This window comes from Rhea pennata, chromosome 12 (genome assembly GCF_028389875.1).
Source record: "Rhea pennata isolate bPtePen1 chromosome 12, bPtePen1.pri, whole genome shotgun sequence".
NCBI lineage: Eukaryota > Metazoa > Chordata > Aves > Rheiformes > Rheidae > Rhea > Rhea pennata.
Window position 1 is genome coordinate 10426473 of NC_084674.1, and position 16042 is coordinate 10442514.

Below are 16042 nucleotides of genomic sequence, written 5' to 3' on the forward strand. Positions count from 1 at the left end.
AGTTGGAAAAACTTAACCTCAGAAAAGGATGAGCGTTCCTTGAGAAAAGCTCACAGAGGAGGGGGCAAATTCAAAAACAGAAACATCTAACAAAAAGTAAGGAACCTAACAATTTAAAATAAAATTATAGTATGGAACATACATATCTGTTTAAAGTGCTGTAAAAATAGTTTACAAAAGAGAGCAAAGCACACGCTGACATTATTATGTGAGACAAGGAGACACTTGTACCCCTTTCTAACCAAACTATTTAATATTCACCTTTTTAAAACAAGTATATTTTTTTAATGAAAGTAAAGAAACAATGATTTCTGTGGTAACTTGTAGCTGTTCATGCGTGCTGTTCATGCTGTTGGGACTGTAATCGCAGAAGCCTCAGGATCAGTATTCTAGTCAGGAAACTCCAACAGCTGATCTTGTCCCGTGACTCAGCCAGGGTCACTGTCGGCAAAGCACAGTCCTGACACGTGTCCAGACAATGTGTTAATGTGCTTCAGCCCGTGAAAAGTAATGGCAACAAACACATGTTCCTTAAGTGCACGCAAAGCTTTTTTGATTTCTGATTCCCACTTATACCATGATCAAAACAAGTCATATTATCAAGAATTTACTATATGCTACTCCTTTCTTATCGGCAGATGCTGAATATTCCTAAACCCTGCACAGCCATGTCCTTTGCTCATCTTGGAACCGGATTAGACATATTATGCCATTAGCTTAATGTTTGTCCCTTTCTGCTTTTGCTTAGGTAAGACCTTTGTGAGCTGTTCCTCAAGGCCTGCTTTAATTGGTTTTCTAGCAAAGTGTGTGTGTATATTAGTATACCAACTAATCACATCTCAGTAAGACTCGGTTAAAATAGTAAAGCGTTCTCATTACCCACTATCTGCAGATCAAAGAGTAGACACTGGAAGAGCTGTGTGGCCCTCTTACTGATTTTTTGATAAGAACTAGGTGTGTAAATGAGAGCCAGGCTTTAAGGATCTATGCCTAAATAACAGATTGGCTCCAACAGTTGAATTTGAGTGTTTCATTAATTAATGAACTTCCTATTCATCTCCAATTTTTTAATTCATGAAATATTTTGTAATGTTTTAGTATACTTTAAGTGAGAGCATAATTTGTAGAGAGACATTTCCAGCTGTAGGTCACAAATATTTGCCCAGATTGTTAACAAAAGATAAAATGTCGTTCTTGTAGTTGCTGTGAATTTTGCTACTAACTTCAATAAGAGAAGTTGGAATTATACCTCAGGAATGAAAAAGCAACCTGAAAAAAATCAGTTCATGTTATTCTGATACACAAAGCAGAGAATGCATTTTTGTTAACAGAATAAATACTACTTTAGATTTCAGTGGAAGGAGGGTCATAGGTTATTTTCCTTGCTACCTTAGAGGAGGGTTACTGCTATTCATAATAATAGTCTTCTGTTACAGAGCTCTCATCAACATATCTTCTATAGCAGGTGTACAGGACCTTTTCAAAGATAAATTGTTTTTTTAGCTAGGGGAAAAATAAAATGAGTGATCATTGTTTATAGTATGCCAATCTTAATTATGATATGTTGAAACCTTCATTAAAATGTTAGGTTGCAATTAGAAGCTCTAACATAAATTTGTCTAGAAGAACTAATTAGATGTTTAGGGGATCATTCTTGCATTTATCTTGTTTGCTGCAGTGTTGTGATTACATAGTAATTTTCATATTTCACTAAGATGCTCTAAATTGTTCATTAGAATTGACAGAGAAATGCTGAGGTAAAAAAAGTTCTGGTACAGTTTGTGGTTGAGAGATAATAGGATTTGGTTTAGTCCAAAACACTCCATTTCTTTCACATGTAGATTATCAACAAGATGCTACACTAACTACAGGTAACAGAAGTTGTTGAACTCCATAACCACTGTAAAATGCTGTCTTTCGGTTTTAGACTTTCATGTCTTCCCTCTGCATATTACCTTAGGAATAAGTACACACGCAAGCTAACAATGTTTGCATTTAACTTACTGCTATACCTAGTACATTTTTTTTTCAATATCTCTGGAAACTAATCTTGTTCTTTACAGAGAGGGTTAGAATTAAACACAGTACAGACACTAAATCTTTTAAACTAGTTTTTTTTTTTTTTATGCTTCTAAAGTGCTTTTGATTTGGTTAAAGGTTTTATTATTTCACTTACAATGGTGCATAAAGTGATGTATAGAAGTTTAGACGTCTGTGTCAGAATCAGGAGTTAGAATCAGGAGTATTTAGGCTTCTCATCTCCTTTTCTCTCACCATTTGAAAAAAAAATGTTACTTAAGTCAATTTTGAATGAAGTATCAAAATATAAAAAGGAAATCCTAAAAATCACAAAAAACAAATGGTTTAACACGCTTTTGCTTCAGAATTCATTACAAAATGTTATCTGTAATGACCTCTTCAAATTTAACAGCAACAAGGGAATTAGAAGCCATTCTAGAACGAGAAAAGAACATGTGAGGCTACAGTTAGACGAGGTGCTTGTTATTAAGTCACTAGAACATAGTAAAAATTAGGCCAAATGCACTTAGATGTTAGCAGTTTGGATCTTTCTTTCATGGTAGTTTTGATCAAGCGGTACCCCCTCCTGTCCATTCGTTCTCATTCATTCAGACATACAAATGAGTGTGTTATGATGAAGTAGGTTATATACTGAGTATATAAATATATCAGAGGACTAGTTACAATGATCTGAAACATTAGCATTTGAAAACCCTTCAAAGATAGTGTGATTTATGTCAAATCTAATTCTGTGATGGGGGAAAAAGGCTTCTGAATACAGAAGAAGTATATGTTGTGGATCTTGATCTTAGACAAACCACTGACATGGAAACTTGGTAAAACATGCCTAGATAAAACTACAGAAGGGTGGGTACAGAACTGGTCAGAAGACTGCAAAGTACTGAGATAGGAAAGCTGCTAAACAACAAAACTGAGCAGCTGTTTTGAGGATTTGGGCAAGTGCGAAGGAGCAGATCACTGTATGAACATACATTATTTATTGCATGTTTGCATATCCTGGCCAAAAAAAGTATTTTAAAAAAAAGCAAATGTCACCTTAGGTATTTTATGTTTATTTTAAATGTTTTCATTTAGTCATTTTAAAGACATAAAAGAGAATATTCTGTACTGTTAGCGTGTGTACTGTGTTTAGTTTCAAAAAAGTGTCACAAGATTGTTTTGTTGCAAAGGTGATTTAAATGAGAAATTGGGGAACACTTGCTAATTATAAGTATTGCGTGTAGCATTACCATTGTTGGAAGATTTTCAGAATACAGCAAATTATGTCCTAAATAGTTTAGCTGTAGTTAACCTACCCTAAGATAAGGGAATTGATTACGATTTTTTGTAACTGTCTTATGATGTCAAAGAAAGTTTGATTTGATTGGATTTTTTGTATTTTTTTAATATATTTATACATGTACAAATACTGTAATGCTCTTGCTAGTTTTAAAAGTTCTAATACTGTTAGGTGTAAATTATCACTAGAAAGCATGTCTGATTTGAAATTTTATAACTGCAATCACTCAAGAAATTAAAATCTTTTACACAGGGCACCTTCTGCTCTCAGTAAACATGTTTAATCGTTAAGTACAGTGGGCATAACCAACAGTATTTCTTGATGTAACTACATTTCAAAAATTCTTGATGGTAAGAATTGATTCTGTACATAATGATTGGAAAACAAATGGGTTAGCATTTTTCATTTAAACCTCTCATGTTTAGGAGAGAGCCAGGGCAACGCTTTTGAATGTTTCTTCCTTCATTTCCATATACCTGTGCTTCATGGTCATATTATAAAATGATATTTTGTCTGAAAGTGAGGTCTCCAGACACTTTATTTTTCCATTTGGCAAACAGTTTAGCCTGGTCAGTGCACGTACATCAACAAATGTAAATCTCAGATGATTAACTTGTAAAAATTCACATTACATGTTTCAACTTCACTATAAATGCTCTGCATTTCAAGAGGTGAAATTTTACTTCTCTGTACTGTCTGTTCCTCGAACCACATTCATGATGTGAATACATATGTTATCCTAGCCAGGTAAGTATTGAAGATACTTTTTTTTCTTCTTCTTCTTCTTTTTCCTAATCCAGTGAGTTGAAAATCTTAGTATCATTGGCCAGGCTTACTTTACTTACTGAGACTGCAAAATTGGATATAATTTCTGATGCTGATTGCAAACATATGTATATTTATTTAGCTCAACCTCACCCCACCACACCCCACCCAAGTTCTTTCCAGCTGAAACACAGGCTAGATTTACATGTATGAAGACTCCATTTTGAGAAACACCTACTTTGAAAGCCTTAGGAGTCAGAGTGGGTAATCAGTTCCAGGTGAGTGAGGTTCCAGGGAAATGGTGTGGGCAGAGGTGTTAATTCAGTCATCAACATACAAATAGGAAACCTGAATATGACTAAGAAATGGAGTCTGGCACAAACACCACTACTGTATTGCATCCTGTTTTGGTTTCAGAAATTCAGAAAGGATATTTAAAGATCGAGTGGGAAGAGGAGATAAATTCTGAACATGTTTTGGTTTTGAAACAATACTTACATTGAAAAACTCAAAAGACTGTCAGCAATGATCTCACAAAGAGAAGGTTTGGGTGTGATTGGAACAGTATCTATGAATATCTTCAGGAGAAACAAAACTTGGTATTAAAGGGTCCTTCAGCCTATCAGATAAAAATGTAAGATTGTATGACTGAAACCAAAGCCAAAAAAATGTAGACCTAAGATAAAGGGTGTTTTTAAACAGATTATTAACTATTGAAACAAATGCCAGTGATTATGGAAAGTTCTCTGTTGCTACGTATTTTTAAGTCAGGACTCTGCAGTTCTCTCAAAGATACTGGACATCATATGTTGCTGCTGAACATGAGATGCTGCTGAATATGAAATACTGCTGCTCTGTGGAATGACAAGAGAACAAAAAAGGGCCATTGCAAATGTTCTTTCTAACCGGAAAACTTACATAAATCATGTTCCTGTAAGAAGATACTTGCATCTGCAGGCATCTGGAAAACTAAAAAAATTTTGGTGGACCTTAGAAAAGAGTGTTAGGAATGTTCTAACCTGTGCCTGCTTAGCATCCCTGGTAGCCGGGGAAGCGATTTCTTTACATACCAATGAAGTTTGGGGAGTGATGGCATTTTTACAGGTTGCTTGCAGCACTTTCTGGAGTCACAGATGTGGCAGCATCTTTAGGGCCAAAGCATTCAAAACAATTTAACGGTCTGTGGGTCAGATGCCTGTCAGAGTAACTGAAAGTTCATAGCTGGTTGGGTAGACCAGCTTTAAAATAGTGCTTTAGGGCAAGAAAGTTTTTGAATTATCTTAAGTCACACAACTGATTGAAAAAAGAAGTCTTCGAGTCTTTGTTCTTGAGCATCCTAACACTGCATTCAGCTTCATTGAAAAGCCAATAAAAAGATTCTTCCTATTTCATTTTTCATAGGCAAAATTGTTACTTTAAAAATGCAGATCTTAAAATATATTTTAAAATGTAGTGAAAACAAATTGAGAAATACAAATTCATGATTAACACTGGAGATATGCAGGCAGAAAAATTGTGTTTTCCTTTTAATGGCTTCAATGTTGTTTTATTCAGATACAACTTTTTACATGAAATCCTAATCACCTGGGTAAGAAAAACATGTTATCAGATGGGTGTGAAGCAGTCTTGAGTGATCAAAGACAGGAGAGTCCAGCACTGGCTCTCCTTTGAAAAAACTAGTAGTTATTGATCAGGAAAAAAGGTGGAGTTTACACAGAAAAAGGATGACTCAGAAGCATTGAATATTCACATTTTGTGGCTTTATAGTCCAAAACTTAAGTCATTACTTAAGTGTTAATCTTAAATGTCTTACAGTCATTAATTAAAAGCGAGAGAAGAGGTCTGTATAATTACAAAACAGATTTTCTTCATGTATATTAGACAATGATTAGATTATTTTAAACTAGCAGGATTTTCTGATATAAAATGAGATTACATGAAAAACCATGGGGCTTGTGGTTGTAGGTGGTCTTTATTTAGAGGATGAAAAGTAGTCTGCCCTGCAACAAGTAGTTGCAATCCATGAATGTCAAAGATGTGTGAAGTCCCTACTTTTGGCCTGGTTGCTTGTGTGAACTACCATTTTAAGTGCTAACTACAGTATGGTAGCTTCACTGCCAGCTCCAGTAAACTGGAGATATCACAGCAACCCAATAAGAGGGCAGCTCTTTCTCCTGGCATACTCATTTTTCACTTCCTTTTTGCTTCCTCTGTGGTAGTTCAGAGACTTCCTTTTCAAGTAAAGCTGCAGAATCTGCTTGAAGTGATAATTGCTTCTATATACAAAACTAAGAAGGAAGAGTTGAATACCATTGTAAACTTACTGTCTTCTGTGACAGGCATTTAATTGCTGCATTAGTATGTTATTGTTACATTTTTACTATTTTATATTGATTTTTTTTTAATTTAGTTGATGCTAACTTTGTTTTATGGAGACAGAAATTTCAAAAGCTAATGAATAATCCACACCACACTACCTTTAATGAAGATAAGGGAGTATTACATACTTGAGCAGTTCTCTTTTTCTCAGTTGCTACTTGAGATTGGTTTTGATCAATCAAATTGTCAGGTTTTTTCTATACTATCGTTCCAACCAGTAAAATATAACTTAATAGGGAGAGTGTAAAAATCTTTTCGTGTTTTTCTAGTGCACTGAATCTTTAAATCCATTTCTGTAGTTTATTGTTTGTTTTAAAATTGGCAGATTAGCGCAGCCTGTATGCAGGGAAACCTAGTGAAACAGATATCTTAATGCATTTTTCATGTCACACTGTCTTTCAGGAAAGCTGTGGTTTGAGATTTAAACCATAGATTGTGGACATAAGAGTGTACAATTTCAGCAATAAAGAACCAGTAGATTACAATATTAGGATCTTTTTGCCTGATACGCGTGATATTTTTCATAGAAAATACCAATCACAAAAAATGCTTGCATAAAGCAATTAACAGCCAGATTAAATAAAATTATGTTTTCCTAGAATGGAATTCAGTTGAACAGTATCAAATCTTAATAATTGAATAGTTTCAGATTTGCAGATTGCAGACTTGCATGTTACATATCACAGCCTGCAGATTCTTTGAGCTGTAAGGGGGAAGCAGCAAGATCTCTTTCATTACATCCTCCTCAGTTTTCCAGAAGTGTAAATCTGATACAGAAGAATATTTCTTCATAACAAAACTTACTTTGCTGTATGACTTTAAGAAAGCAAGGCAGTGATCATCATAACTTACATATTTGTCATCAAAATAAACATTTTGCTATGTATGTCACTAATTTTATTACCTTTTGCTAATTTCAGATGAATGGGTGTTTCCTGAAATTGCCAGTGAGGCTTTTCATTTGGATGAGAGTCCGCAGTTCACAGCTATTCAAGATTCAACCTGTCATAATATAACCTCACCGCAGAATGCCACTGCTGAACATCAAGGCAATGAAACAGGTGATGACCAAGTGAATCATAAAGAAATTTTCACATTTTCATCAAGACCTCAGTCAGCTTATCATGGGAAGTCTCCAAGTATGTCACGAGAAGGTTGCCTTTTCCCTTTGGATTTGAAGCAAGACAGTAACCAGGCCCAAAGGGAAACCCAAACTGAAGATAACTTTCAAGGAACTGACAGCACTGAAGAGGTAAGCCACTTCATACATGGAATATGCATGTAGTAGTCTTCATCCTAAAGCTCCTAGGATGAGATTCTGTCTTCGAGCCAGAGTAAGTCATTATTTTCCCCATAAACCTATGGGCAGATTTGTCTTTGTCAAGTGACTGTGCCTACCTGGATACAGGGTTGAAAATACAAATATTCTTTTTGTAACAAGTGGACAAAAGAAAGCTATTGCTGTATCAGCCCCTGCACCACAAGGGTGAGTGCTTATAGTTCGTCATTACAACAGAACGAGAAAAGCCTGCATGCCAGACTTGAGCAAGAGGTATGTCTGATGTATACAGCTGAGCAGGAGTGGAGCAATTGAAGGCTTTATTCTGCCCTTTAAAGCTTAAAGCAGGGACTGTTTTGCTCACCAGCATTGTCAAAAATGAATTAAGAAAATTCAACTGCTTAATATTACTTGATGATCAATAGATTTCTGCTTTACGTCTTATCTGAACTGTGTGTCATCAGACTTCTTTTGCAGTGTGGAAATCCTTCAGCAATAGAATTAAGGAAAAGAAATTATTTTTATTTTTTAATCTCGGTTGATACTATTATAAAAAAATGTAGCAAATAGTCAAATCAGTGAATAGTTGCATTGAGTTGTTAAAATAACTGATAAGGGTTTTCACCTGTATTAATTCTAGTGTTTTTCATTTTTTTTAAAAAAAAACACTGTTTCTTATCATTCTAATCTGTTTCTCGAAGGTGAGAAGTACAACTAAGTTACATGATAGCAAGATAGATTAAACTCAGCAGAAATACTCTTCTGAGAAACCGTATTACTGATGCTAATTATATCCAATAGAAATTGTCTTTTTTTAAGATTGTGGGTTTTTTCCTTATTTGCAGGGGGAGGAGGGAGATACTTAAATCTATAGGGCTTCCTCATTTTGAGTATTGTTCCAGAATTTCTGTATTAAATTAGTTATAGTACTGTTCATGATCTATTAGCCTGACTATATGTAATAATGGTTCTGAAGATTTAGAACTCTTCAGATTTCAAGTAATTTTTGTCAGTTATGCTCATGAAAAGTCAGAGAGGTCATTCTTGATGCTAGGTTAAGGAAAATATTTCTTTAACGTAAGAATTGTGGAAGGCTTCCAGCACTGTCCCTTCCTCAATTACAATGCTCTCCAACTTGTTGGATGTTTTTCTTTCTTTATTTTATTTTAGTCCATTGTAAAAGTAGGTCTCCAAACAGTGTGAAGAATGGCAAACCAGAATTTCAGAAAGGGCACAATTGTTAACCAGTGAATGCTGCCCTATCAGAACTGATTTTAATTATTATGTGAGCTAAAGACTTTCCTTTGGTCATGTGCCAGCAGTACTCTAGAGAGCAGCCTTTGATTCTTTCATTATCTTTTGACAAAAACTGCATTAGATCATTATCAGCATTGCAGCTGTAAATGCATTACACTGATAAAACTAAAGTATAATTACAATAAACAAATCTACAGCATGCTAACAAATTATCAGAGCTTTTAACTCAGTCTTATTACATTAGTAATTCATAGTTTTCTTTCATGTAAAAAAAAAAGCCACTGAACCAAGAAATTGTTTTATCAGTCATATTTTTGTCCATATTCATCCTCATTTGTACAGATGTATTCTGTGTTGTTCTGCAATGTCAGCTTTGCACTGATATTCTGGGTATTCATTCAACATTCAAAAAATTCTCTACTTTGTATTACTAAAAAAAAAATAGAAAACAGTTTTGTATGAGGCATTGAAAATACAGGAAGCAGGATCCTGGAAAAGCCACAGGAGCTAAACATAAGACTACTGGCTTAACAATATCTCTTTTAACATAATTTAAGGTATCTTTTTGCAAAATCACCAGAATTCTTTAGCTTAACATAATGCATTCCGTCAGTTTATTTAACTTGCATGACAAAATATTTACTAGGCTAAATCATGTTAACTTTTGCAGTGCTATTTAAAATTGTGTTAATCTTACCTGCTGAAATAAATTACATTGTTACAGGGTTTTGCTTTTTTGTTCCTTGTCACAGTCCTTGATTGTATTACAGTATTCTTTAAAATTTAAATGCATTATGTTTAGATACAGCACTCTTGAAACTATATCAAACAAGATACAACTCAACCTGCAACGAAAATAAGTGTGTATGAGCATGAATTGCCTTTCTTCTGGGAATACATAAGTGAAACTTTCGGGTCTTCATGAAAAAAAATTTGTTTACTTTCCCAGTTTATATATCTAAGACTGGGATAGAAGTCAAAAGTGCTAGAAATTTGGGGTTTTATTAAATCATTGCATCATGAATTCTAAAATTACAGTTAGAGAGATCAAATCCCAGTTTTGTCCCAGACTAATATTGAAGTTAGTACTGCAAAGCAGCATTATGTACTTTTTGACTAAAGCAATGGAATAGCAGTATTTTTCTATAAATAAATACTTACTAAATTGTGAAATGTATGAAACAGGCCATTGTGCTTCACAGTAGATTTCAAGTAAGTGAACATTGACTCTTTCTATGTTGCATAAACTGAAAGAAGATATACACATTAATTGTGTTAGAATTATCTTTTATGTAATTTTTTTCTTTTGGGGAGGAATTATTTATAATTGGGCAGCAATTATTTATAAATTTCCTTCAGTGGTAACTAATTAGTCACTGGGATAGTTAAATGCTGCTATTCAATTACCTACCTTAAATGATTAGTAAAGGATAAAATTGTTTCTTCTCTTAGAATCTTTTACCATCAAATAGCTTATTTTAGAAATACATAAATGTCCATGCTTTCAGCCCAAACTTCTGTAAGAGACTTAATCTAATTAAATTTGTCATATCAGCTTTTACAGATTGAGGCAAACCCAGAGCAAAAGCCAGAACTTTTGCTGGTTGCAGGAACTATGTGACTGTGACCGGTGTGACTGCAGTGTCACACAGTGCTATCAAAAACCTGCTATTTTAAGAGGCACATTCATCTGTGAAGACTTCTGTAAGGAAACTGAGAAATTTTCTGTCCTTAAATAATTCAAAGAGTAAAGGAATAAAATTAAGGAAGTTAATGTATCATTAGAAAGACTGATAGGCATTTTCACTCTGATACCTCAGTATTAGAGCTCTGCCTACAAAGGGGCTACATCTGATCTACTCCAAGTGGCCCTTTAGAGTCATTAGAATCATCTTAAAATTACACCCCAGCCAGAGTAATCAGTTTTACATACCTGGATATTATTGTCCAACTACCTGTCTGCATGTTCTTACAAGGAATGCAGTACAAAGGCTATGTAGTGAAATAATAGTTCCTCAGGGAAATCATTTTTATCTTCAGTATACCTGTGCTGTCCTAAGTTAATCAAGCAAACTTTACTGATATTTTTGGCACCATTTCCTAATTGAATATTTAACAAACAAATTATTCTGGAACCTAAATATTTTTCGCTGAAGGGACATGGAAAGTTGTGTGAGATTTAAGTTGCAAATAAATCAAGATTATATTTTTTCCTCAATGCCTGAAAATAATGCATTGTTTTCTTTGTCTTCCACCTTAAATTAACCTAATTTAGTTTCCAACATGGATTTTAAGATAGCTTCATGGCAAGTGAAAACACTAGAAGAAGAAAGAAGTGTATGTTTGTATTTCAAGGAAATTACTGCATAGGATTTTATATATATATATATATATATATATATATTTTTTTTTTTCCAAAATATGTCATTTCAGTATTAACAATTGAATGAACTTTGAATGAACTAAAGCAACACAAAGTTATAAATGTGATGACATTTCATGTATCTGTAAATTTCTTGTTCTGCCTAAAATGTACAATAAAAATAGGTATTGTGGAAATGGCTAAATCAGTCTGTCTTTTTACAAAGCATAATATAAATACATCGCTCCCTTGTTTTTTGCAAACGAATAGCAGTCAGTGATATCTTAATAAAAAAATTCAACCTTACTTGCTCATTCTTTTTATGTGTGTGTGTATATATATATATATATATATATATAAAATATTCTTTAAAATATTAGAAAATGCATTAGATCCTTGAAATAGTGCTGCAGTATTTCAAAATTTTAAATTAGATTATTTATTCAAGTAATTACACTGTTTACTGTTGGAATCAAAAATATGCTTTACTAAGTTCATTCATAATTCCCCTGAAAATACCTGAGACTTAAGCATGTGCTTAGGTGCATGATGAACTGAAATTATAATCTGGTCTGTGGGGGGGGGAAATAAGGTATATTTCAACTTTATTTAAATAATTTACATTATTGTTGTTTGGTTTTCTCGCATCTTTTAGGATGAATTGAGAAGACTGGAACTTCTGAAGGCTGCATAGCATGACTTTGTTTTTCTTTTTTTTCCCCATTTTACTCATCTTCCCATGTTTCTGAGTTTATTTAGCTCGTCCTCGATGTAACCTTCACATATACTTCCAAAAAAGATGCTACAGGATAAAATATTAAAATAGTCTTTGGTATAGATGGGGACATTGAGCCCTTTTGAAATTTATGGAGTAAGAAGATAAAAGTAACCTTCCCATCAAAATATCTCCAAATGTGTTCCTTGCCTCTGTTTATTTGCATTGACACTTTTTGAGGTTTGTTTGCCGGTCACTTACTCGTCAGTTTATAAAATGTCGTGTGTATAGCATAACACAAAATAAAAAGTAAAACTTTTCTTCTTGGCAACTCTCTAATATAAAAATATTAAAGAGTAATGGCAGCTGTACTTTCTGCAGCTGTACTTCTCTTTCAAGTAACTATACCCATTTTACCTGCTTATCTTACAAAGAAGCTTCCATAGATTAATTTAGGGCATAAATGTTTTAATCATAATGTATTTTTGGTTGTGTTAGCATAATCATATAATTATAAGTCTATCTCCTATTAACATACAGAGTTTTTAATAAATATATGCAGTTTTTATTCGTTCATCTTTAAAATTGTTAAATATTCAAAAAATAAATTCTGTATAAAATATCTTCAGTGAAACTGCATGGTATGATAACTGTGGTTTTTGGTAAGATTGCAATATAATAGAGGGTTTATTTTCTTAAGTGTGCATTTCATTTTCAGCAGTCCAGTCCTGGACTCACTGAAGTAAGTAACAAACTTGTCTCATTTTTATTTGCAGTAGGATTGTACCTTGCCTATGAGAGGCATATTGAAGATGATATTTCAGTGTCTTTTTGAAGCTTTCAATATATACTGCCTGCTGTGGTAGTATATGACAGAGGAGCAATAACGTTTAGATGAAGATGAGGCTCCTCATCCTTTCTTTCATGGGAATAATAACATGGAGGCAAACAGTAGCTTTTGCTTCCCTTTTATTTTTCTTTCTATGTGTTTGGACTTGCTGTTTTGATGTTGAGATGAGGTGAGCATAAGAAACTTGATACATGGGATGTTTTGCTGAGGCGTTGTTAGAAGCATAAATACAAGGCTAATAAAATAACTTCAAAAATTCTGAAATGATATTCCAGTAACGTCCAGAGATGTGTAAAGTGGATCTCAACAGGCATTTTCTTTACATTTGAGCTCAAGATGCTATGAGAAAATATGGAATGCTAGTAATTCTATAGAAAGACACCACTGTAATGGACTTCATCCTTACTTTTTGTGGTGCAGTTGTTATAATTTTGATTTAAGTGATGATTATCGTGTAACCCCAGGTAAGAGAGATTTCCAGCATTCTAAATTGGGGCAAGAATTTGAGCCTATGTTTTGAAATGTGCAATCATTTCTGCTCTCCCTCCCTTTGGTTCCCTACTGAAGTAGTAGAAATATATTTATGGTATACTCAAGTTTGTTGCCAGGAAGAGCAGATGGTTCTCAATCTTTGCAAATTTAGAATAAAGCTGTAGGAATTAAAGAGCCATTTTGAAACCTTAAGGTTAAGTGTTTTATATAAAACAGTATTGTGTGATGATGAGAGGAAATCACTATTACTTTGTTTCCTAAATTTAGGGTGACAGCAGTGAATTCATCCAGGGTACTGAGTACCTTAAGACCAGCCACAGCAGGCAAGGAATATTTGATTCAGCAGTTCTTAAAGAGAGCCCAGTAAAGAGAATGTCCTGGAGAAATGAATACTGGAAGAATAAGGGACACAGCAAACACAGCCTCAAGGAAACCATATTGTCAAAACCACAATGTTCCACTATGAAAAAAATAGATTCTGCTAACTCTCAGAGAAGTTTAATGCCTACCCCTTGTCTTTCTCCAACTGGAAGTAAATCAGAATTCTTTAGAGTAATTCCAAATGCATCTGAAAAACCTGAAAGATCTGAAAGAGTATTTGGTCAATTAAAAACATCAATCAATATAAAGTCCATGAAGAAAATCTCAAGAGAAAATTTGTGTATGACAGCAGAGACTTCTGTAAGTGATTTTACTTGGAAATTAAATGATTAGATTGTATAAATAGAGGAGCTGTATTAAATAACCATTTACAAGAAGTGAGAATTAATACATTTTTTTTCCAGATACATCCTAGGTTTTCATTCCAGATACATTCCATCGTAACAGTATTACGAAGTTCAGTCTCCTGAAAGTTTGGTTTCATAGATTTTTTTTGTTGTTGTTGTAGTTGTTTAACCTAAAATAATACTTCAGATAAAACAAATCAAAGAGGTTCGTAGATGAAAAGAGGTGTTATTAAGCAACTCACATTTTAGAAATACACAAGTTAGAGATGCACATACAAATTTGGGCTGGAAGGCTACAGAGGAAAACTGACAGACTTTCAATAACCATATTAAAGAGGAACCATAGAAGAATCTATGTACTTCATAGTCTGTCTACTACAGTTCTGAAAAATAATAAATTACATGATTCAAGGCTAGCAGTAAGGCTGTGACATTGAATTGCCGGGTTACTCTGGGAACTGTTACATTCCCCAGTGTTGTTTTATCCCCATTTTTTTCTTCCTGTGCTCTCTTTATGGAAACATATAGTACTTTTAAGAACAAATTAGTCTGATGCTAATTATGTTCTTACAGATTTCTTAATTGTTGTTTGTTAGCTTATGTTAAATACTGTGCTCTGAATTGGGAATTAAAGCTTAATAATCAGTTGTATTCTGTAAATAGCAAATGAAGTGTGTTACTGTGCCACGTTTCAGTTATGGAATTCTTCTATGCTTAGAATTACTGCCTGTCTGTATCTTTTAACATCTGACCTCTTCACCAGATTAATACTGGATGGGAGCCAGCGTCTGTCAGTCATAGAGGGCTAGAGAAAAGTACAAGGACAGAGCAGGCATCCAGTGATACCCTACCTGCATGCTCTGCCGGCTTCCTGCCAGCAGTACAGCTTAGTAACTTCTTGAATGAAAGGTGGAGTTTTTGTGTTAAATAACTGTTGGTGGATTTTCTTCTACATATTTGTATATCTTATTCTTGTATTTGTGATAGGAAACTAGGAATAATCATTTATTATTCTTCTTACCTGTGCTACTCAGTATTTTATAGCTGTGCATCATATTCCCCCTCAAGTGTCTTTTCTGCAGGTCAAGTTCTGTTGTATTTAGTCCTAGTTTTGCTTGTTTGTGTGGGGTGTTTTTTTGGGCTTTTTTTCCCATGGCTCTTGAATCATGGTCACTGAAGTAAGATTGCTTTTTTTCTTGCTGTAGTATCTTGAACCAGGTACTGCACACTGCTAGGAACCAAAAGAATAAGCACTTCTCTTCTTGTCGCTCTATGAAGTAGTTATTTATGCTTTGGAAAAACTTAGTTACAGGTAATGGGCTGCAGTGTGACATTTTCCTGATTTACGTGTAGGAAATTGAGGTCTCCCATCATTATTGTGTCTTTGTCCTTGCAGCTTGTTGAATCTTTAGGATACTACAGTCACCATTCTAGTAAGGGGATTTTGCTATTGTTCAATAGTTAGAATTTTAATCCATGGTGTTTCTGTTGTTGTTGATAACTGTTACCTGCTTTGACTGTGCCCATGAAAGGGGAAGCAGAAGTGACTACTTCCGTGGGACAAAGCTGCTGCTGCGGCTGTGGCAGGATCGTCTGATGATGACCCTGATTGTAACACCTACTTCTGGCTGTTATGGCTGCAGAGAGTGGACTACACTGCTGCTGTTTGTGGATGTAGAAAACAGGGCCTTGAACATTAGGAAGAGCAATCCAGCCTGGGCATCAGATTAAAAAATAGTGTCTAGGAAAGCACATGTTCAACTTTTCTCAGTATCTGTGGCAGGGAAACCTGCTTATTGCCATGCCATTGGTACTTCAGTGGGTGGGTGGTTTTGTTTTTTGTTTTGGGGGTTTTTTTTTGTGTGTGTGTGTGTGTGTGTGGTAAAATGGGCACCT

The 16042-nt window shown here is 34.4% G+C and overlaps 1 protein-coding gene across 5 annotated transcripts in view; it reads left to right on the top strand.

Moving 5' to 3' along the window:
- Positions 1–16042, top strand: part of CFAP20DC (CFAP20 domain containing) — a 91379-nt gene that overhangs the window by 39607 nt on the left and 35730 nt on the right. For 4 of the 5 annotated variants that reach the window (XM_062585476.1, XM_062585475.1, XM_062585478.1 and 1 more), the window contains 2 exons: positions 7384–7715; positions 13686–14099. In XM_062585476.1, the coding sequence (XP_062441460.1) occupies positions 7384–7715; positions 13686–14099 (746 nt within the window). Of the gene's footprint in view, positions 1–7383; positions 7716–12016; positions 12252–13685; positions 14100–16042 lie in introns of those variants that run through there. The other variant, XM_062585480.1, reaches the window with a different exon arrangement.